The 20,412-nt window shown below is 45.1% G+C and overlaps 1 protein-coding gene across 8 annotated transcripts in view; it reads right to left on the bottom strand.

Annotated features, from left to right (window-relative positions):
• Positions 1 to 20,412, bottom strand: part of PITPNM2 (phosphatidylinositol transfer protein membrane associated 2) — a 137,506-nt gene that overhangs the window by 14,876 nt on the left and 102,218 nt on the right. For 5 of the 8 annotated variants that reach the window (XM_082324968.1, XM_082324974.1, XM_082324972.1 and 2 more), the window contains 9 exons: positions 17,098 to 17,202; positions 16,138 to 16,208; positions 12,609 to 12,853; positions 11,930 to 12,119; positions 10,769 to 10,888; positions 10,194 to 10,405; positions 5,213 to 5,388; positions 4,643 to 4,813; positions 1,839 to 1,988 (listed from right to left, as the gene is read on the bottom strand). In XM_082324968.1, the coding sequence (XP_082181094.1) occupies positions 1,839 to 1,988; positions 4,643 to 4,813; positions 5,213 to 5,388; positions 10,194 to 10,405; positions 10,769 to 10,888; positions 11,930 to 12,119; positions 12,609 to 12,853; positions 16,138 to 16,208; positions 17,098 to 17,202 (1,440 nt within the window). The remainder of the gene's footprint in view (positions 1 to 1,838; positions 1,989 to 4,642; positions 4,814 to 5,212; positions 5,389 to 10,193; positions 10,406 to 10,768; positions 10,889 to 11,929; positions 12,120 to 12,608; positions 12,854 to 16,137; positions 16,209 to 17,097; positions 17,203 to 20,412) is intronic. The other 3 variants (XM_082324973.1, XM_082324975.1, XM_082324971.1) reach the window with 2 other exon arrangements.

The raw sequence follows: 20,412 nt of genomic DNA, 5'->3' as shown, positions 1-20,412 counted from the left end.
CAAGGACAGAGGTGCCACTGTTTTACTGCACTGGCTGGAGGGTACTTTGTACCCTGCCTGAGGGCAGACTTCATCAGAACGAGGAAGCTTCAGCAAGAGGAGACCTGGCTCGAGCGGTGCCCTGAGCACCCTCTCTCCCAGGCAAAGGACCTGCCGCTGCTCGAACTGCAGCACGCACACGTCGGGCCAGTGCAACGAACTGAGATTTAACTGCACTTCCAGAAGAGGTGACATAAGAAGCAAAATCACTTTTTTTTTTGCCTACCTATGGATCTTTAATACTCATTTCAGTTTTCATTTATGGACTCATTTGTCAATGTTCTTACTAATTGTTTTCCACTAAGTGAACGGCACTGGGCCACGCTCTTAATGTACTGCTGGCGCTGCATTAAGTCCTTGGGGTATCTGAATGGCAGATTTCAATATGTGCTATTTGCAGGCTGAGCTGTGGCATTGAAGCGGGAAATACTGAAAGCAATCAAAAAATATGTGAAGTTCAATAAAAATAAAAAATTAAAACCCAGAAAAGCCAGCCAGCTGCTCAGCACAGGCCAGACCCTGCTTGTGCTGGAGTCAGGGGTCAGGCCTCGGCACTCTGCAGTCGCTACCCTGAGATCAAGAGCCAGATAAATTTCTGTTGTCCCTAAGTTTTTACGATTCTGCAAATTTCCTGCAGTCCTGTGGCTGAGCTGGGATGCAGCACTTGCTAGAGTCAAGCCAAGCACTGCTGGGCCACACTGTGCTCTTGACACTCAAGGTAAAGAGCAGAGAAGCTTCTGAAAGCTCTGTCCTGATAGCAGAAAATATCAGACGACAGCTAAGTGGCATTCCATCAGTGACCTCCACAGTGATTAATTAATAGTACCAGATCCTTTCCTTCTGCTTTGTTACAGAACATCACAGCACAGGCAACATGGCAACTGCATACCTAAAAATCATCTACATCTTCAAAAGACAAAGGGAGAGACTATCTGGAATAGTCAGCAATGTTGCCATCCTGTATGACCACATAACGTACTGGACTGCTCATAAACAGCAAGGGTCAGCATGTTAAAGACAACAAGGCAGCAGAACCAAGCTCTCAGTGCAAAACACTGAAAAAGGGGTGAGAACGGGCAAGTAAGACACACGGGGAAGAAAAAACTAAACCAAAGCCAAGTCTCATTAAAATCACAGATGTAGCACCAGCCACAACCAGAATAAATGAGGCCATGCAGCATTTATGATGGAAAATAAGGCAAAACAAATGCATTAAACTTTGCTTTTAAGGCAGAAGTCAAGAAATCAATTTTTAAAAGCCAACATGTATAGCCACCTTGGGGTCTGAAAGCCTCATTCACTGTATTCAGCAGAGCCACAAGGAGTCTCCAAACACAAAATACTCAAATGGACAAAATCTGTTCTGACACAGACATTAATTAGACTTCTGGCCACGGTGCAGCGTGGCTGACTGCTGGGGAGACACTCACTGCAGCCAACCAACCCGTTCCCACGGTGTACACCGCACGAGCAGGGCCACCCAGGCACTCCGTCTTGCGGTGTCAAAGCCTCTTTCCAGCAGCATAGCCACTACAGATGGAAAAAAGTAAGTACGTGGCAGCAGTCTCCCCCTCCAGCATCAACACTGGAATGGGACAGAGTTTGTAATCCCAACTCGTCCTTTGCACGGTGGGTCTCCCAGACCGGGTATACCCAAGCATGATCCCAAGTGGTTATTTCATGTGGCACAGCCTGAGACACAGCATGAAGATTTCAACTCCAGGAGGCAACAGTGTGATCTCCAAAAAGCACCCCAAGTCCCCAACACCATAGACAATACAAAAGTGTAGATTACACACACTCAGCAAAACCAGCACTTTTATTGGAAACATCTTGCCAATTCAGTACGGGAACGGGGATACTTGTTTCCATGAAGCTGTCCTGGTGCTGGAGAGCACCCAGAGGGCTACTTTCCATGAGGAGGATGGGATTGTTCTGGATTGTCTCAACTAGAAGCAGATGGGAAAAAAAAAAACAAAACAGAAGGACAAAGAACAACAGACATGCGGCCACAAAGTGTTAACATACAAACAGTTACAACCGAGCACTTCAACTATGAGTCTTCAATGAAAAGACAACCTTCAAATAGAGTGAAAGAAACAAAACATGGGTGACTTTCCAAATAGACCCACATCAGAGAGATTAACTGGTAGCAGAGAGCACAACGATGGCATTTCAACAACAAGAAAAGGGAGTCCTCTTAACCAGCTTCTCCAATGAGCCAAATGCATAAATACCCAGCAGATCCAGAGAAATCTTTTTACTACAAGGGGGAAAAAATATGGTGTAAGGGGAGATTTACGTGAATCGGACTCACAGCCTACACAGTGCACAGCACAGGAGTAAGCAGGGATGTGAATTTGATTTCACTCTGCAAGTTGGTTGTAATGAAACCGGGACCCAACATTTAGTACAGATGGGAAAAAGAAAAAAAGAAGCCTAAGAGGCTTTCTGAATCGTGGACTTTAAAAAAAGCTATCTGCACAAGGAAATATGCACAAGCAGTCTTACAGATGGTTTTGTACATAACTAATTATAATTGAGCACCTGAATTTTACGTGATCACCAAATCATATAGCTTAATTATAGCAGCAATTAACTTCTCTGGAGCGCCTTACAGTGAACACTAACTTGGGTAGCAGCTTTGCAAATCATGGTTAGAACAGTCCTTCTGGGTAATGTGTAAATCACAACACTGAAATTTTGACTCTAATGGAAAGGAATAGCCTGTTACTTTACGATAAGCAAACGAAGAGGCTTTGTCTTACACGAGAACAGAATTTAAAGCTGCTTTTTTCTCAGTTTCATTCATCACGGCAGAGCAGCATGGAGAGGGTTTTGAAATCACTCTACCCTTCTCATAGTTGAGCTAATTGCTGTTTAACTCCTCTCCACTACATAGCAAGTGTCTCTCTAAACACAGTCAACTCAACAAAGGTCTGGGGAGGCACAGCAAACTCATAAGATCCCTGCTGTTGCACAGAATGATAACTAGAACGTAGGTTGCTCAGTGCCAACGGGGCTTCTACCTCTGGCTTCAGTGGGAACAGGGGATTTGAAATGTGTTTAAGAGAAAGAAGGTGAGGTGTTTAGGATTTTTTTTCTTTTAAAGAAGCCACCTGCAGCTGATACCTAGAATACACCCAAAAATCAAATTGCTTTTCAAGTTGCTATAGATTCGCTGAGCTGTTGTAACTGGACTGGGTACAAATGTAATTGTGGGTGGATCCATTTTTTAAAAGTGTTGCAGCAAGATCTTTGCTAAATTTGACAAGTGAGTGGGGCCTGTAGAGAGTATTTTATTCACTTTATTAAACTTGGGTTTTAGTTTACATCCATTTAACAAATCAGACCTCCAGATTCAGCAATTACAATACAATTTTTAAAGATACTGGTACATAGGAGACCACTGCTTTGCATTTTCAATTCAAAAACGATGCAGAGTATCACCAGGATTATTCAGCTCTAGGTACCTATTCCTCTTCATTTAGTCCTGCATGATTCAAATATTAAACAAACGGAAAGCTACCAGAGCTTTGGGAAAAAAACCAACCACCAAATCCCAGCCTTTCTAGCTGGTGGCTTTGATATTCTACTCTGGTTTGCCAGCATGATTTTTTGTGTGCTGTAAATGTAGTTTTATAGTGGCAACTCTTAGTTGCAACGTTGGCTTTAAGTAGCCATTGACTAACAACGTCTAACAAGGGAAAAATTATGGTACAATTTTTCTTCCTGCCCCAAAGCCCTGACCCTGCAGAGAACCAAAGCTTTAGGTGAAGCAGAAAGGTCAAATTTAGTTCTGCACAGTGCTGAGCTACCCCAAGAGCTCCTTGCAATGAGAGCCTGCACTGAAATGGCAGCAGACCATGAGAGTCTAGGCACAGAAGTGAGGTGAAGATGGTAGGAAATATAATTTATTTTATTAGATCAACTGCAAGAGCACTGATGTAATGGGAGCTGAGGCAGGGCATGGTCAGGACACAGCTGTTTCAAATGCAACCCGGTAAGACAAAAGGGCATGCACACAGCCATTTCAGACTTTGTTACTGCTGCAATTGGGGCAGAGCAAGTGAAGAGGCCACTGATGGCAGAGGAATCCTAGGTATCCTAGGAAGACAAAGTGTCTCATTGGCAAGATGGCAAGGGCAAGGCATTGTCACCAGCCCACCAATCTGCAGTAGCCTGTCCCATGAAAAAGCACAGGTTGCAACCAAGTAAATCATCTCATTATCTCACTGTTGACTCTGCTTCTTCCAGTCTTCACTGTCCCTCCAAACATCGAAGTCCTAAACTCAGCCAAGTTAATCATGTTTCATTCAGTCCCAACCACAAGCACCAGCTTGGGTGTAAGACAGGGACCTTCACAGAGAGGTCACCACATCATGACTCTCAGCAGCTGATGGCCTTTGTGTGACAAGTGAAGGGCATATGGGTCACAAGGCACTGATTTTGTTGGAAGAAAACTACTTTTCTCGTAAACCGGGAATAAAGCTAACATTATAGGGCCAATTCTCTTTCTTGTCATTCCCAATTGCTTTGATAATTTCATGTGAAGTGTGGATATAAACCTTTAGACAGCTAATATGGATCCAAAGTGACTTACCCAGAACAGCAGAATTGCCATCACCCAGTGGGAACCTCTGGTAACGGGGAATATTAAAGGGGGGCAAAAGGTAGAACTTCCTCTCCAGAAGAGGCTCGAGGCGTGAAGCAGATGGGTCTGCAGGGTGGAACAGGTTATAGACCTGCTGACAAGCTGGTCTGAGCTGAAAGACTAAAAAGATGAAGAAAAAAAAAACCCCTCAAGTATCAAAAGGTTATGTGTTAGAACATTGTAAATACTTGTTTGTAAAAAGAACAACTGTTGGGTTAAAAAAAGTGCTAAGGATTTACCATCTCCCTCATCTTCCAGTTTAGTCAATTGAAACAATTTACAACAATATTTATAGACTCAAGAATTGCCCAGTATTTTTAATGCTTGGAAGTACATTGCAAATAAATTGTATAATCAGTACTGGCTAGAGCACACAGTGATCTGCTTCGTTACGGTGCAATAAATATTTTACATAAACGTTTGGTTTTTACCAGTTTGTCTCATCAAATGACTGGATTTGTAGTAGGAGGTGCTTACACCATCCACTAAGTGAGCTCAGCAGTTTACATCAGGACTTACTGTCAAGAGCTGGAATGACAGTTTTTCGCAGTGCAAGAACCAGACCCAAGGGAGAACCGAAGAGGAAGAAGTCAGTGATCTCAAATTCAAACTTTCCAATATTTCCTCCATCCAACATCGTAGAGCTACTAGATCGCCTGGATCCTGGGTCATTTCTCAGCACACTAGAATGCAAACTGGGACAAGAAATGAAAATAAAGTCAAAATTTTATTCACGCTGTTTTTTCATAATTGAAGGCCAGGTAAGCGATTGACAGCGAATATAATTTCTGTCTCTTTAGTGAAGGAACTGTGCCAATCAACCCACCATGCCTCAGTACTGTAGTTTTACTGGCCAGTAAAACATCCCCCCAAACAACTACCCCATTTCATTGGCGTAATTTACACTGTACAAATCCAAGCTTCAAGTGGGTTCATTTACACACTCCCATCTCCTCAAAATGGTCTTTCTTTGAGGAGTCAAAATCTTGGTTGCTGCTAGCAGAATAGTCATTTGCAAGATAAAATAACCAGCAAGCCAAAATTACTAGAGTAGCAGGGAAAAAAGTAGGCTTACAGTGATTCACTCTACTACACACATTACTGCTACGCTTTCTGATTGTCAACATTTGAGTTCCTTCCATCACCTTATTCTCAAATGTTACGGAAAGCTGTGCTTACCCATTTCTTCCTCGTGGAAGTAGTTGGACAAACGTTATAGGATTGAAAAGGAAAAAGAAAAAGAAAACGGAAGAGGAGAGAGAAGAAGAAAGATCAAAATCTGCAAGAGGGTTTCTAAAATCCTTGTGCACCAAGTTTGCACCACAGCTTCCATGCAGGTATAGGCATTCACTGGGAATGGGAATTTGGGGTAATTAACTCAATGGCCATACAGTAAATTGCATTTATCGTGCACCCAGGACTCTCCCACTTCTCTTCTGCCCATGAGGCCACGTCTGTCAAGTTATTATCAAACTACTACTCAACCCCAGCCCAACAATTCCAGGTAACTGTACTTAAAAAAGAATAATGATATAAAACATGTCTAGCTTCCCCCCCCTCTTTCAGGTGTCAAATCTCTTTGTAAAATTGAACCTGCGTGCAGTGCAGGCTGGGCAATACACAGGTTTAACACAGAGATTTAAATTCACATAATGCTTAGACACTGAGGGAGAAGAAGCGGGAACTCAGAGATGAAAATCCTGGGTATCCACCCCCATGTTAGGAAGCAGTGCTTCTTTGCAATCTAGATCTGGGATTAGACAGCGAAATGACAGATGGGTAACACTAATAACCTGGTTCACAAAAGGGTTTCTGAGATTCTTGTGTTATCATCCAAAAGCAGTAAGCTGCAATTTCTTCTGCTCTGCAGGTTCTACAGATTCAGGCGGCAGCCTGGCCGGGTTATCGTCGTTATAATTAGAAGTGGAGAGTTGAAGACAGAATACCAGCAGTGACTGAACAGGGTGTTTGCAAACACTTTAAAAAGCATCTGAACAGCTTCTATAAAATATGTAGGATAAACGGATACCACAACAGTTGGGCTGGATAAAAGGTTTACTGGTCTGGAGTCAGGGATGATGCAAATGCAACAGTCTCTTGCCAGCTCTGTGGCCCCAAGTCAAAATCCCAGGTGGTAACCAGCACTCGCCGTCTCTCTGTATGCAATAGCACTTGCTCATCAAGGCCACTTCTGAACGCAGCGTGCTGGCTGCCCGGCTGGGCAGCGACGTCCCAGCGCTGCTGCGCTCATGGAAATAGGGCACTCACTCCCCACCATCTGTAGCACCGGAGCAGTTGCTCACACACACTCCTCCTCTGGGACAGCCATTCAATAAATGGGCAGCTGCAAATACTCACAAATTTAGGAAGAAAAATGGGTTTCACTTGGACTTTGGTTCCTGCTTTGGCAAATAATGCATCACCCCAGAGATGCACTGCTGACCGCCACTCTCAAAGGATGCTAAAAAACCTTCTCATCCCACACTGTCATGTATTCTCTAAAGGTGCACACATGCAAGCAGTACTATTCTCCTGGTTACCAACCGCAGGGAAATAACAATCTTACTTATGCCAGACATAGGTATCATGGAAAGTCAAAACAGCGATGTCAAAAGCGAGAGGAACAGGAGGTTACAGCAGTGACAGCTAAAATGAGCACGTTCCCATTTCTGTGATGTGAACGAGCTTCCCCGAGATCACACTGCCAAGACGCGCAATGCTGAAACACATTTAAAAACAAGCCACCTTCAGTGAAGCTACAATTATTTTAGCTGACAAGACTGCAATGCATTAAGTTTGCTGTGCGTAAGGAATACAAAGTTATTTAGAACATGTTCAGTTTTGCCGACGACAGGGCGACAGCAACGTCGTTCAAACGAAGGCACAAAAGGAAAGACTATCCTGATGGCAGATGTGCTAAGGCAGGACGGGTGCAAGGGATTTTTGGCGTATTCCACTCATCTTTCCACGGCATCTCTTCGTGGGGAATGGAAGAGAATGAGAGCACTCATACTGCTGAGCAATTTGGACAGCTTCTCTCCTTTTACTGGGAACTTGATAGTCTTTTTAGCAATCAAAAGAAATGAGAGCCAAGGGGAACTCTGAATCTGTCATGCTCCAAGCAACCTACAGTGCCCCATTCTCCCTTTAAAAAGCAGCAGATGTACTGTGTGCATTAATTAAACAAGAGCTTATGGATTTCAGAAGCAAATCAACTCATTTACAATAATACAAGTACAGCAGAGCCAGAAATAATGTAGTTGTGCAGAAGGACTGAATTTAAAAATAAATGTGTGATTGTAATCTCCAGATGCTGCTCTGGCTTGCTGGGCATTATCCCAGGGAAGCGGGTAGGTCTGACACATGAATAAAAATGAGCGTCTTTGGCACAAGTTGAAATCTGCAATCGGCACGGACAGAAAGGCCCCCATATGCCAGGCTGCCCGTCTGCTGAGCCCATTAGGAAAACTTGGCTCTGTTCTGCCAATCTCCTGCACGAAGCCGCGTCAAATCAGGGCTTGGTTTTTGTATGGGAAAATCATTACTTGGTGACAGAGAGGCCGAAGGGGCGTTCTGCTGATGACTGTGCTGCTCAGCAATGACGGCTGTAAGCACAAGGTCCAGGGCCGGGTCCCGGTGTGATGCCCTGCCGTCGGGCAGGAGGGGAAGAGGTGAATCACTGCGCCCGAGCCTCCCCTGTGCCAGGGACCGGAGCGGGAGAGATGCGGACAGAGCTCGTACAGCAGCTTCAACCTGCCCCTTTCCCTGAGGGAATCCTGCTCTTGAGCCGTGGGGAGAGATGCATTTTTGACCCAAGGTCTAAAGGTAGATTTAAAAAAGATATAAAACCCTAAAAGAAGTAAAGGTGCACCAATCCATCAGCGCACTGAACACCGACAGTCCTTGCCAGGCTCCCCCCAGGTGCTTCATGTCGGGAGCAGGCACAATGGAGCAGGAGGGACTCGGACAAAGCTATTTGAAACAACAAACTGCAATCCCTTATCCATGCCAGGCCCAGTGCTTGTTCTAAACTAGATGTAAAACTGCAGCAGGATGCCAGCCCACTTTCCTTAGCGGAGTCTGTGCCCCTGAGGTCAAGAACAAGGAGGAGAAAGAGCACATTTTTGCACGACTCTTATTTTCTCCTGTAATACAGGGGGCTGTTTTGATAAGGTAAGAACAACAGACTGATTGCCTTTTATTAACCTGCTGGAAATAGCCGAGAAGCTTATTGCGGTTTTTGTAAATGCAGCTGTCCTTCTGAACATAGTATCTCTGTGCACCGATGACATGCACTTTGCTACTTTCTCTGTCTTACGAGTCTTTTACAAAAGGGCCCCTCAGATGGCAACGTGAGTCCCTGTGCTGGAGCAACGAGTGCAGGGAGTGAAGGAGCGGCAGAAGTGCAGGAGCCTTCAGCTCGGCACAGGGCAAAAGGATCAGCTTCTGGCAGAGCTGCAATGCAGATAATGGTGCTTGCTGGGCAGGACATTGCTGCTCAGTACCTGGGCCATGGGGGAAGAGGGATTACGAGGATGTTACAGTTCCTCTGGGCCTGCAGGAGGAAAAAAGTCTGCGCTGTCCAGTTCCACAGGCTGAAGAAGATGATTCAGTCAGAAAACGCCTCCGGGCTTACAGAAGTAATCCCTGAACAATCAGCAGCAATGTAAAGACTGCTATGAAAATTTCATCGGTTATGTTAACAGAGAAGTTTCTGAAAGTCCATTTGAAGAAGCTTAGGAATGTGATACTGGGAGCTTCGATAGTGGGTAACAAATTTAAAACATGACCTTGGTGCAACAGAGCAGCCCTGGCAGGGGACAGAACACAATCCCCTGTCCCTGCTCCACACAGGGGACTCGGGTCTCTTTGCCAAAGTCACGCAGACAGAACAATCCTCACGTGCAGCTGAAGGTTGCTCCATGAACCAGCCAACCAGCTAAGGTTCAGGATGTCTCATCCAGAGCATCCCGCCACCATGACGACATAAACCTGTTCCCGCGAGAGGAAAGGGCACTGCAATTCAATCTCACACTTGAACTAGGCCAAAATTAAAGGATACTCATCTCACCCCCACCTTCCTCAAGAACAGGCCAGCCAACTCAAAAATCGGCTTTCAGAGATGCTTTGAAATTAAAAGAACACTGGATTCCCAGTTCTGCTTCGCCCTCTTCCCTCACACTGTTTCTGCATTTGCTTTATGATCTCCATCCTGCAACTGCAGCACAGCAAAAATGCAGTTACCCAACTGCCTCGTCTGTCAAGCAACAGGATGAAGGGTTTCTTGCCATTGTAATACAGATGCAGCAGAGCAGCTGGATTCTAGTGCTGTTAGTTTTTTTTTGCGTCTACAACACACCAAAATCTATACCCCTCTAATCTAAATTAAATGCTTTCCTCCACCTTGCTTATCACAGGATGACAAAGCAACATTCGGGTTTCACAGATGCACCAATCTCGGCTCCGGAATATTGCTGGTTTTGTTCCTTCAAAATCTTACCTTGAAAGAAAGGCTTGATGCTGCTTTATCGTGTCCAGTTCATAGGTTGATGAATCACTCCTTTTTCGTGGCAGCTGCTTCTTTGGATCTTCTCCGTTGCTACGGGGAATATCAATGTTGCTCCTGCTGAGGTGTCTGCTGGCTTCCAGATTGGAGCCACTGGAACAATAGCTGTTGTTCACCGTTATTCCAGGAGACAGGAGGTCGGTATCCTGGGATTTGAAATATACGGATTTAGCACTCTGACAGTTGAATCAGGAATACACCCGCATTATAACCTTCTCCTTCCATCCTCCTTTCCCCATCTACCCCAAGATCCAGTTGAGGGCAATACAAGATCTCAGACCAAACCACTTCCTAAGGGTGTGGGTGAAGCTTCACACCAGAGGGTGAAGCATCCCTTTCCAGAGCAAATGCATGCAAATTGAGACACATATGCACCTTAAGACACGCTTGCCATCGATAAGGAATAAAGCCTTTGTTGTTTCATGAAGAGATCCTTACTAAAAACAGGGGCCATGGAGGTGCTGCGGCCAGCAGACCTATTCCCAGCAGACCCTAGGAGCCAGCATTACCTGGACACTCACAACGCTTCCTCGCCGACTGCTGTTCTGGCTCTCGGACACAGTCTGATTGCTGTAGCATAAGGCATCAAATCCCAGGATTCCTCCAACACAGTCCCCTACCAGGCAGACCTGAAAAAGGCAACAGAAGCAGGGGAGGAGGAAAACAAAACAAAACAAAACCTTGACTTCAGTTCTGAGATGAAAGTTAAACAGAGTGCTGGATTATACCTAGGCAAGCTGCAGTAACAGGATGCCCAGTGCTTTCATCAGTTAAACTATTCTGTAAATGAACATCCACTCATACCCTGAAGATTCTCATTAGCTAACATAGCTAATATGTTCTAGCTGTCCCCACCAGCTGATTGGAGTGAAGTGAAAGCAATACACAGCACTGATCACGGCGCTAACTCCAGCCTCAGAAAACCAAGCTTGGTTCCCTCCTTGCCAGCCGTCCGTGCTACTTCAGGCAAGCTTCCCTGCGCTTCTGCCCCGTTTGTACCCTAACGTTGTCCTGCCTCCAAGGGCACTGAGCAGAGAGACACAATAAAGCACTGAGAGCCCTGGGCAGGAGAGGGCTGTCTGGGTCCCTGGGCACAGCGCTGGCTGGGAAGAAGCTCAGGGGAGATAAATCACACCACAGCAGCGCAATATGATAGCTGGTCCAATAGCTCAAACACGGCTAGAGAGTCACTTTGCTCACAGAGGTGTGAGGCTCAGTCATGGTCTTTTACGGGGTGCAGCAGCTGCGGAGTCTGAAAAAAGAAACCCACTTCTGCGACAACTCCAGCACGAGCTGCTAAAGCTCCTTTAAAGACGGGAATGCTTAAACAGCCTTGGTTTGTAATGGGAGTGGAAATCATGTTTAGTAACAAAGGTAGCATTCCTGATTTGGAAAGGTGTGTCATGCTGAAAACTGATTAACTTCACAGCTTTGTAGCTTCATTTATGAATACAAGCTCAGACTTTGCTTGAATCCCAAAGGTTCAAGACAGAGCATAAGCAATAATCTCTCTCAGAAAGAAAGAAATGGAAGCACAACACTTTCTTATTGCAGCTCAAACACTCATGTTTCCATCCCTCCTGAGAGATTAATGGAAAAAGAGAGCTTCAGAAGGAAGTTGCTTCACTTGTTCTTCCTTTCACTGTGGCTATGAACAGCCGCTGGCTCACCTGGCCGTTGAAAGACATGCCCTCCTGGGATCTGATGAACTCGCTGTAGGCCTGGTTGGCTCTGACGATGACTGTGGCTACCGCTTCTTGGTACTGCGGGGATGATGTTGCTAGCAGAGGGAGTGCAGCAAGGGGAATGTGATCCTGGCTGTTGGACAGGCAGCCTTCGTCATAACTATATGGGCTGAGGCTGGATAGGGCAAGAGACATTGGAAAGATTCAGCCTCACATACAGAGCAGGGAAAACCATTTGCAGACAGTACAGTCAGTATTGCGGTTCATTAAAAGAAAGCCTCAAGATAGAAAGGCCATTTATTCTACTGTGAATGGGTGAGAGCTTAATAAATCTTTCCCTCCCATCAAACATAAATCTTCAAGGACAACATACTTACATTGACAGAACAACCCTCAGACAAGGAATTAAAGCCTTAGTATTTATTGGATTAATTAGAATAAATCAATCTCAGAACTCTTGCTGCATGATTACTGTATTCACTGCAGCTAAGTGTGAAATCGAGATTGAATGCCTCGCTAGTATATTAATAAGTGCATTCTCAAAGCATGGTCAGAGCTTTCAATACTACATGCAGAACATTTCAGGGAAGCAAATAAAAAAAACCCAAAAACCAAGAGTGAAATTTTATACGCGTCTCTCCGTGACAAAGCAACATCAACTTACCTGGACACCAGTGAAAATGCTTCGGAGCAGATGGCTGGGCAAGGGACTAGCCTGATGGCAATGTGTCCAAGAGCAGCTGGGTAATGCACCCTCATCACTGTGTCAAACACTGTCGTGATGGTGTTGACATCCCCTTGCTTAGAGCTCTGGTCACCACTTCCCGAGTCTAGGATGTTCCCTCCATGGAGTACCAAGAGGAGGACATGGATTTTACTTGGCTGCATTAATGGCTGCACTGATTCATCCTAGGTGGGAATGAAAGACAGCACAGTAGAAAGGCTTATTTTGCAAAGAGGTTTTATTTGGTCCAAGCGCATTTTACGCAAATTTTATCACCTTTTCTTCCCCAAGCTCACACGTCGTGCGTACAATAAATGCACTATCCACATCAAGTCCAGTCAGGGATGAGGCAAACAACAGTCTGTGAAGCAAGGACTTTCCAGCAGAAACAGTATTAGCCATGATACATGGCCTTGGCAAGCCCCCATCTACAAGGCTGAGTTCAGTTTGGGCCATCCACACACAAAGATAATTGCAGTGTGAGGACGACCACAAAAGGACAAGCAGCATGGAGACTTTCTGAACAGAGACTGAAAGAGTTCAGCTTGATTTGCTTCGCAAAGCTACCCGAGAATGAAATGCCTGCTCTCAAATACAGTGGAGATGAGTAAAGAAAGCTAGGGAGGGAAGAGAGGCGCTTAGAGTCAAAGCACAGTGCAGGCTAAAGCACAAGAGTCTAAACTGATCCTGAATAAGTGTAGACTGAAAATCAGGTTTCTAAACACAGGAGATGAGGTTTTAGAATAACATCTGCATGTTTGTGGGTAAGGAACTAAACTGTTTATGTGCTTAATTTATGGAAATGGGCATTAGATACACCTGGGTAAAACAGCTGAGAACCTGACTGCTCCTTCCAGGTCTCTCATCCTACACATGCGCATGCACAAATGCACACACACAGCCTCAGCGTAACTGACTGTCCTAAGCAGAAGGAATGCTGAAAGTAAAAAAGAAAAAAAAAAAAAAAAATTGCATAACACTGTAACCAGGTAAAACACAGCAGCAGTAAAGACATTACTTCTGTGCATTAGGGTGGAAAAAAAAGGAAATAAAAGATGGGTGTTGCTTTCTATTGGGGTGCTGAGCTCAGCTGCAGCAGTTGACAGTAAAGCACATTCAGCAAAATTAACAATCAAGATCAAACAGGTCAGCAAGTGGCAAGTTACTGGGGAAGAGATCAGTCATTGCAGCGGTTTGCCTACAGCAGAAGTTATAAATAAGACTACAGATTTGCTTATGCTGTTGCAGAAAAGGAACCGAAAAGAAAAAACTTCAAGACCCCATGACCCAAGGACTGGCCAACATCTGGCTGGAGAGACTGCCGCATGAACACAGTAAAGGTTTTTATTTTTGCTTATTATGTTGAATCAATTCCTTGCCTAAACAGACAAGCTGTAGTTTGGGGCAAGGAGGGAATTGTATCTGAGCTCCAGAGTGGGTTATCATTAAGTGCCCTGCCAGAACAGCTGTAAGCCCAATCCTGATGCCCCAGGAGCCGGTACAAGAACATCCATTTGTACTGGTCGCATATTATAACACAACAGAGCAGTAGCTATTTCTAATATCTATTTGCTACCAGGGCTTTCAGTGTTTACAGCTCCCATATGGACTCAAATCCCCCACCCCGACACCTCTGAGATATGTGAAATCAGGTACTGATCTTTCCTCGTGTGCCTTATCCCTTGTGCTAGCAGAGACAACATTCGATAACATCCTGGGCAACTCCCTGTTGAGGCAAAGAAATAGCCACTGGGAGGGGGTGTGGAAGGGGTGGAGGGCAGCAGTATTTTCCATTCGGCAAATTCTTCTCATTTTAGCATCTTTAGTCACCTGTTTGTCCTTTGAGCAGTGATTGAGCCCCAGACAAACCTGCTGGTGGGAGGCAAGCCGGCCCAGGCACACATTAGCAACCTAACAACTAGCTTACATTTTTACCAGATAACGTTAAAGCATGTCTTAATACACAGCCAACGAAAGCATTAGAATTCACATCCAAGTCTGTAATAAAGATTTTCCAGACCTCCTGCATAAGAACGGCCTTTAATTATTTAGTACCATTACACTGTATTAATGCCTGCTCTTTAAACCTTCTCTGATTCCCGTTTACAGCGCCTACAAAGTGAACTTTTGCCTGGCTGGAGGCATGGGAGGAGCGCTCTCAGCATCTCAGCGCCACTTTCGCTTTTAGACAAACGTTTTAAGTGCTCATTTGGAGAACAACATGAGTCACCAAGCTCAGGTCATCCAGAAGTTTATCAGCAGGCACCTTTCCCTTTCAGTTCATTAACCTCTGCTCTTCAAGGGAGCGGGGAACATGCAAACAACTGCTGATTAGTTTAGGGGTGGAGGTGGCTGCTTAGAACTTCCTTGTAAGATCTGGAATCTCTTAAGACACCTGATTCCTGAACTACCTTTTGGTGATGGAGGCTGTGAACCTGAAAATCACTGCAATGGTGGCTAGGAATTTCATACTATTTTAGTAGACTGTTTGTGAACAACTACAAATAACTGTCTTTTCCAGCTCACTTTGAAGTCTGTTCTTTTTCTAAAATGAAGGCAGAAACGGGAGGGGGTTGAGTTTGTACAGCCCTCTGAAGAAGACAAGTTCTCCACACTATCTTGAGCTCTAAGAGAAATCTTAGGGCCGTGACTTGCTTATCTTGAGCGGCTAAAGCCGTTCCCATCCCCGGCCACACGCTCTTCCCATGGCCCTCGAGCTCTGCCAATTACGAAAAAGCCAAACCACCATGAACTTACAGCCTGGCACCCAGAGTAATACCAAAACCACGCTCATGGTCTTTGATAGACCACGACGTAACTTAGGCACTCTGTAAGCAGCTACATCATCTCTGCGGCACAGACAGGCAGATGCTTTAAGGGTAGGATGAGTACAGCCACTCCAAGATGCACTGTCTCGCTAGGACACCGAATTGCAAAAGCCTGTATATGCAAGTCTAGAAAGCCAGGGTGGGTGTGTTGTTATTTATTTATTATTTTCTCCAGAGCACTGATACAGGCTATGCTATAACTGGTTTCCAAACAAGACCCTGAGCAGCTCCAAAGAGGGGGCTACAGCTGAGCTACGTCCCTTGGATCACCGCAGCCTGCACCTTGGTGCTGCAGTAACGCGGCTCCCCCGCTCCCACGTCCACTTAGCTCATCCAGCATTAGCAGGATAGCTCTACCCAGCAGTGCCTCAGGCTGCAGCTATTCCTACAGAATCAGTATTTTTTTCCAGCTGGATCCCTGACGCTGCCTGCAAACTACAGAGCATTTTCTATATGATGTTCAAAAGATGGGTGAAATAATCCCTAAACCTAGCCATGAAGTACACAGCATGCTGGCGTGGCTCCGAAAGACACACAAAGACAATACACTGCTCGCAGCAAAGGGAGCCGTTTACTCCATTTACCCACACGGACACGTTCCAGCAACAAAGGATCTCGTTACAAGAAACCAAAGCACTTACTTCAATGATGCTGAGCCTCTCCACGCTGGAGCCAACGTGGTACTCTGCTGATGTCTCGTGATACAAGTCACCTGGAAGCACAGAGGTTTAAAATGTCAACATTGCAAGATGCTATTTGGCAAAGACACTCTTCCATAAAGACACTGTTTGTGCCAATGCCTCTCAGCCTCTTCTGCCTCACATCTCCTCAATTATTTCATCAAATTGCCCTCTCTCTCCCTCCCTCCCGCCTCCTTCTGCCTGAGAAGCCTGGGCAATGCTGGGTCACTTATTTTCCAGCAATTTCTCATAACCTCGGTAAGCGTTGAGAACATCAGCGAGCTCTTCTCTCATTACAGCGATTCGGTATCATTGCTTTATTAAGGATGGCAACAATGGGAAATCCCTGCGCAATTGTCAGAAACGATTGGTTTGTGGGAGAAGAAAAGGAATTGCTTGAACTATGCTGGGGAAGCAGAGATCTGATGGGTTCGTACGTCTGTGCCTACACAGACCGACTTTGTACCCGAAAGCCTAAGTGTTATCTTCCACTGTGCTGCTACATGAATCGATCTGCCTGAGGAGCTAGCTTCCTTTCAAAATTTCATAACAATGAGCGGAAAATAAAAGCGAGGCAGATACAGACAAGAACAAAGAATGGAGCAAGAGGAAAGAAGAGTCAGGAGAAATTCAAGTCATTCAAGACAGAGCTGGAATATTTCATCATTATACGTGTGAATCCTGGCTGTCGCACAAAGGAGCCTAACCAACGCGGAAAATAAAAGAGGACCAAGAGCTATCCCAGCTCCCACTGGGCAATTCTTTTTCGGCAGCAACGGGCAGTCATTTTTATGCTCTGTCTCAGCTTCTCCTTTTGCGAGATGAGGATAACAAGTTTTACCTTTTTCAGAAAGTGGCTGTAACAATTGCCTGGAAATACTGTAAAATATCACATGCAGTTTTTACTTAAAAAAAAATTACCCTGGACATCATCGCATTCGGGGGTTTCAATTTTATCCATCAGATCATTGGAACTCCATTTGGTTATTTCTTTCGGGAACATTTCCTCATTGTCAGACAAGTCCTCTTTAAAAAACAGATTTTTTGAGAGTCACACACACACAAATACGTATACAGACAAGAGCAGAGAACAGAATTTTAAATAAAAGGCCCCATAACTCTATGTAATCTTATAACACTTGGATGGCTTAAGTCATAATAAAACATGATACTTTACCAGCTTTTGTTATACAGAAACCAAAGCACCTTTTGAAAAGTAAACAAAATATTTTAGTTGCATATTTTTAACAAACAAAACTCCTAAAGTGTGGAAAAAATGACGTGTTTTTTTAATGCAACCATTTCAGGTACCAAGTTTGATGTTTTTCTTGCCGTGCTTTCTGCTGATGCTAAAGCAGCCAGAATGCACCAGTACAGGAGAGGACAAAACAACGTTTGCTGCTGGGATCCTCCCGGATCTGTTTGAAAGCTGTGGGATGTCTTTGGGGGAAGCAGTGACAAGGATCACTATTGTTAATAGGACCAAATACCTAAAAAAGGCATGAGTAATAAAGGAAACGTGAACTCCCTAGGCTATCTTTAGCCTGATTTCCTTAGGAGATGAGACTTGTTTGATCACACTGAGTGCATGTGTCTGCCATTTCCCTCCTACTTCAGGATCTTCTCAATCCCCCGGCTCAGTTCAACTACAGTTACTAAAGAATAAGGGTCCCAAAAATATTATGTTCCTAGAAGTGCAATTAAAAGGAAGAGACGTATAAAGGAGAGACCCTATAAAACACCCCACAGTAGTATCCAAACCTAAGAAAGATTAATAACCTTGCTCTATAGCAGACATCAGAGGAGTTACGCCAGGTTAGGGGAGAAAGGAGGGCTGTCAGGCAGGTGACACTGGAAGGCAGGCTTCTGCTTTGTGCCCACACCACATGGTGCTGGGCTGCAGAGCCTTAATTCACCGCAGTGAGAGCCTGACACAGGCAGGAGTCCAGCCTTGCCTGTCCACAGGCCTTTGCTGGTACATCCACAGGGAAACAAGCAGCTGAGCCCTGCGGAGGCATCGCTGAACAGGCCATTAGCAGCCCTAGCACTGGAAGAATTCATCCCAGTGCCCCCACCGGACACCCTGCCCACCCCCGTGCCTGCTGGCCTGGGCTGGGTTACCCAACACCTGAGGACTTCTCCCAGGAGAGGCTGAGCTCGCTCTCAGCCCAAGCCCGAACACAGGGCGGCCAGTCTGGAGCTGAGAAAGGGCTGACAAAAATGTTTATGTCAAACCAGAGGTCCTCTGAGACAGCAGCAGCCCGATGGCTCCTTTATCGGGTGCGAGCATGGACCCAGCGCGAGCTGGGCAGGTTCTTGGGAAGGAAACAGAGCCCCGGAGCTCCTGTTTGAAGCCATGGGAAACCAAACAGCAGCAATGCAAGTCTTACAAAGATGCCTTTGGTATGGGTTGCTGGTTCCTTATTTTTTTCCCCTTTTCTTTTTTTACATTGAGGATGTATCTTTTACTCTTACAGAGGTTAATTGCTTTCTAATTTATTTATTGTTCTGCACTTAGTATTTCTTTCCTGAAAATTTTGGGCTTGTAAATTTAATAGAGAGTTATAAACATAATAATAACAGCAGCGGTAATTACACATGTCTTGAAGATCTAAAAGCTGTAATCTTCAGAGTCCCAGACTAGGATTCCCCCTTTCTTGTTGCTGTACAGTTACTAAGAAAATAATTAGTTGGAAGAATCCTAGGATGGCGAACAAAAAGATTATGAAATATATTCATCTTCTCAGTAAATCTGAGCAACAGCTTAAAAAAAAAAAACGAAGGGGACTAACCGCAGAGCCAAGCAAAGACCCATTATTTTTAGGAGTTTCTATTTACACTTTGACCATAAAAAGAGAGTGACCTGGAAACTTTGCATTAGCATGCCATTTCCTTTTTCAGCTATGGAAAAAATCTGAGTAACTCCCCATTTCCCTGCACAAGAGAGCGCGGAGCTACCTGTTCAGAGCAAGTAGAAAGCACAAGCATGCAACGCACACGTTGGCAGAGAATTAATAGGAAGATTGCACTCAAAGATCCTCCAGCAACTTAATCTAAATATTAAACTTATTTCCTTGAGAGGTTTAATTACAGCCCTTATTGCTGCTCAAGTGATCATTGAATGGTATATTACTCCCGTTATTAGCATTCATTACAGGATAGATATTAGATATTACTGTATTTGTCACTATCTTTACCAGAGTACGCCAGTGAATGAGGATGAGTGGGAAGCCGGCGACAAGAAATCTTCTCGGGCTCAAGTTACGCCCACCGCGCTGTGAGGAAACGTGTGTGTGTATATGGGAAGCACTTCTGAGGAACTCTGCTGGGTGTTGACTCACATCCTCATCTGTGCCAGTTCCCATGGTACCGACCCCGCAAGCCTCCCCGGCAGGATGAGCTGCAAGCGGTGCTTCATCCCTGCTCACAGACCCGGAGCTGGGACGTGTCCTCTGCGGGCCAAGGGGCAACGAGAGGTCCCTCCCGAAGAGAGGGCTGTGTTGCACAGCACACGCATCGCGGCTTCAACTCGTAAGCCAAAATCCCATCAGGCTAGGCAGACTTTTCAAACCCGACTGTGCGGATTGCAGAGGACAATCTGTACGTAAATGGAGACACACTGTTCTAGCAGAAGAGGAGCTGCTTTTTCTGTTAGCAAGCTCCTAGAAGTATTGCAACAGAGGTGCTGATACCAACTGTGGCACAAGGCTCAGTTTTGTTAATTCTCCTTCCAGGCCTCTTAGGAGCACGTCAGGGATTCTCTGGGGGCCTGGATCCCAGGCAGAGCCATCTCTATCTCAATTTTATTACTGAGTAATTAAAAAGGCAAAAGAGAGGGTGGATAGCAATGATGCCGTTTCAATGACTCACTCCTCTTTTCTAGTATGTATATTGCTACAATAAATCCCTTACATAGTTTTTGCAGATGCTACATAAGTTAATAAATAGACACACTTAAACTAAGTTGGCCCTTCTCCTTCCAGGCAGGAGACACATTCATCCCCTGACTTGCACGCATCCTGGCCATTTAAGCTGCTATTGTGCAAGTCACTACTCTACCACAGCACGCCACTTTCTACCCCAGAATTTGAGATGCGTGCCTAAATACTTGCTGCAAGAACTCTTCTGGAACATGGTACTATCAATTTTTTGAGACTGAACTTTAGCTGAACATCAGTGAAATCCAGCTGAACATCAGTGAAATTCTGCTTTACAAAACTGGGGCGTCATCTTCTA

This window comes from Platalea leucorodia (assembly GCF_965183815.1).
Source record: "Platalea leucorodia genome assembly, chromosome: 12".
Classification (NCBI taxonomy): Eukaryota; Metazoa; Chordata; class Aves; order Pelecaniformes; family Threskiornithidae; genus Platalea; species Platalea leucorodia.
Note: the sequence above shows the minus strand (reverse complement) of the source record. Positions and strands in the feature narration are given on the sequence as shown.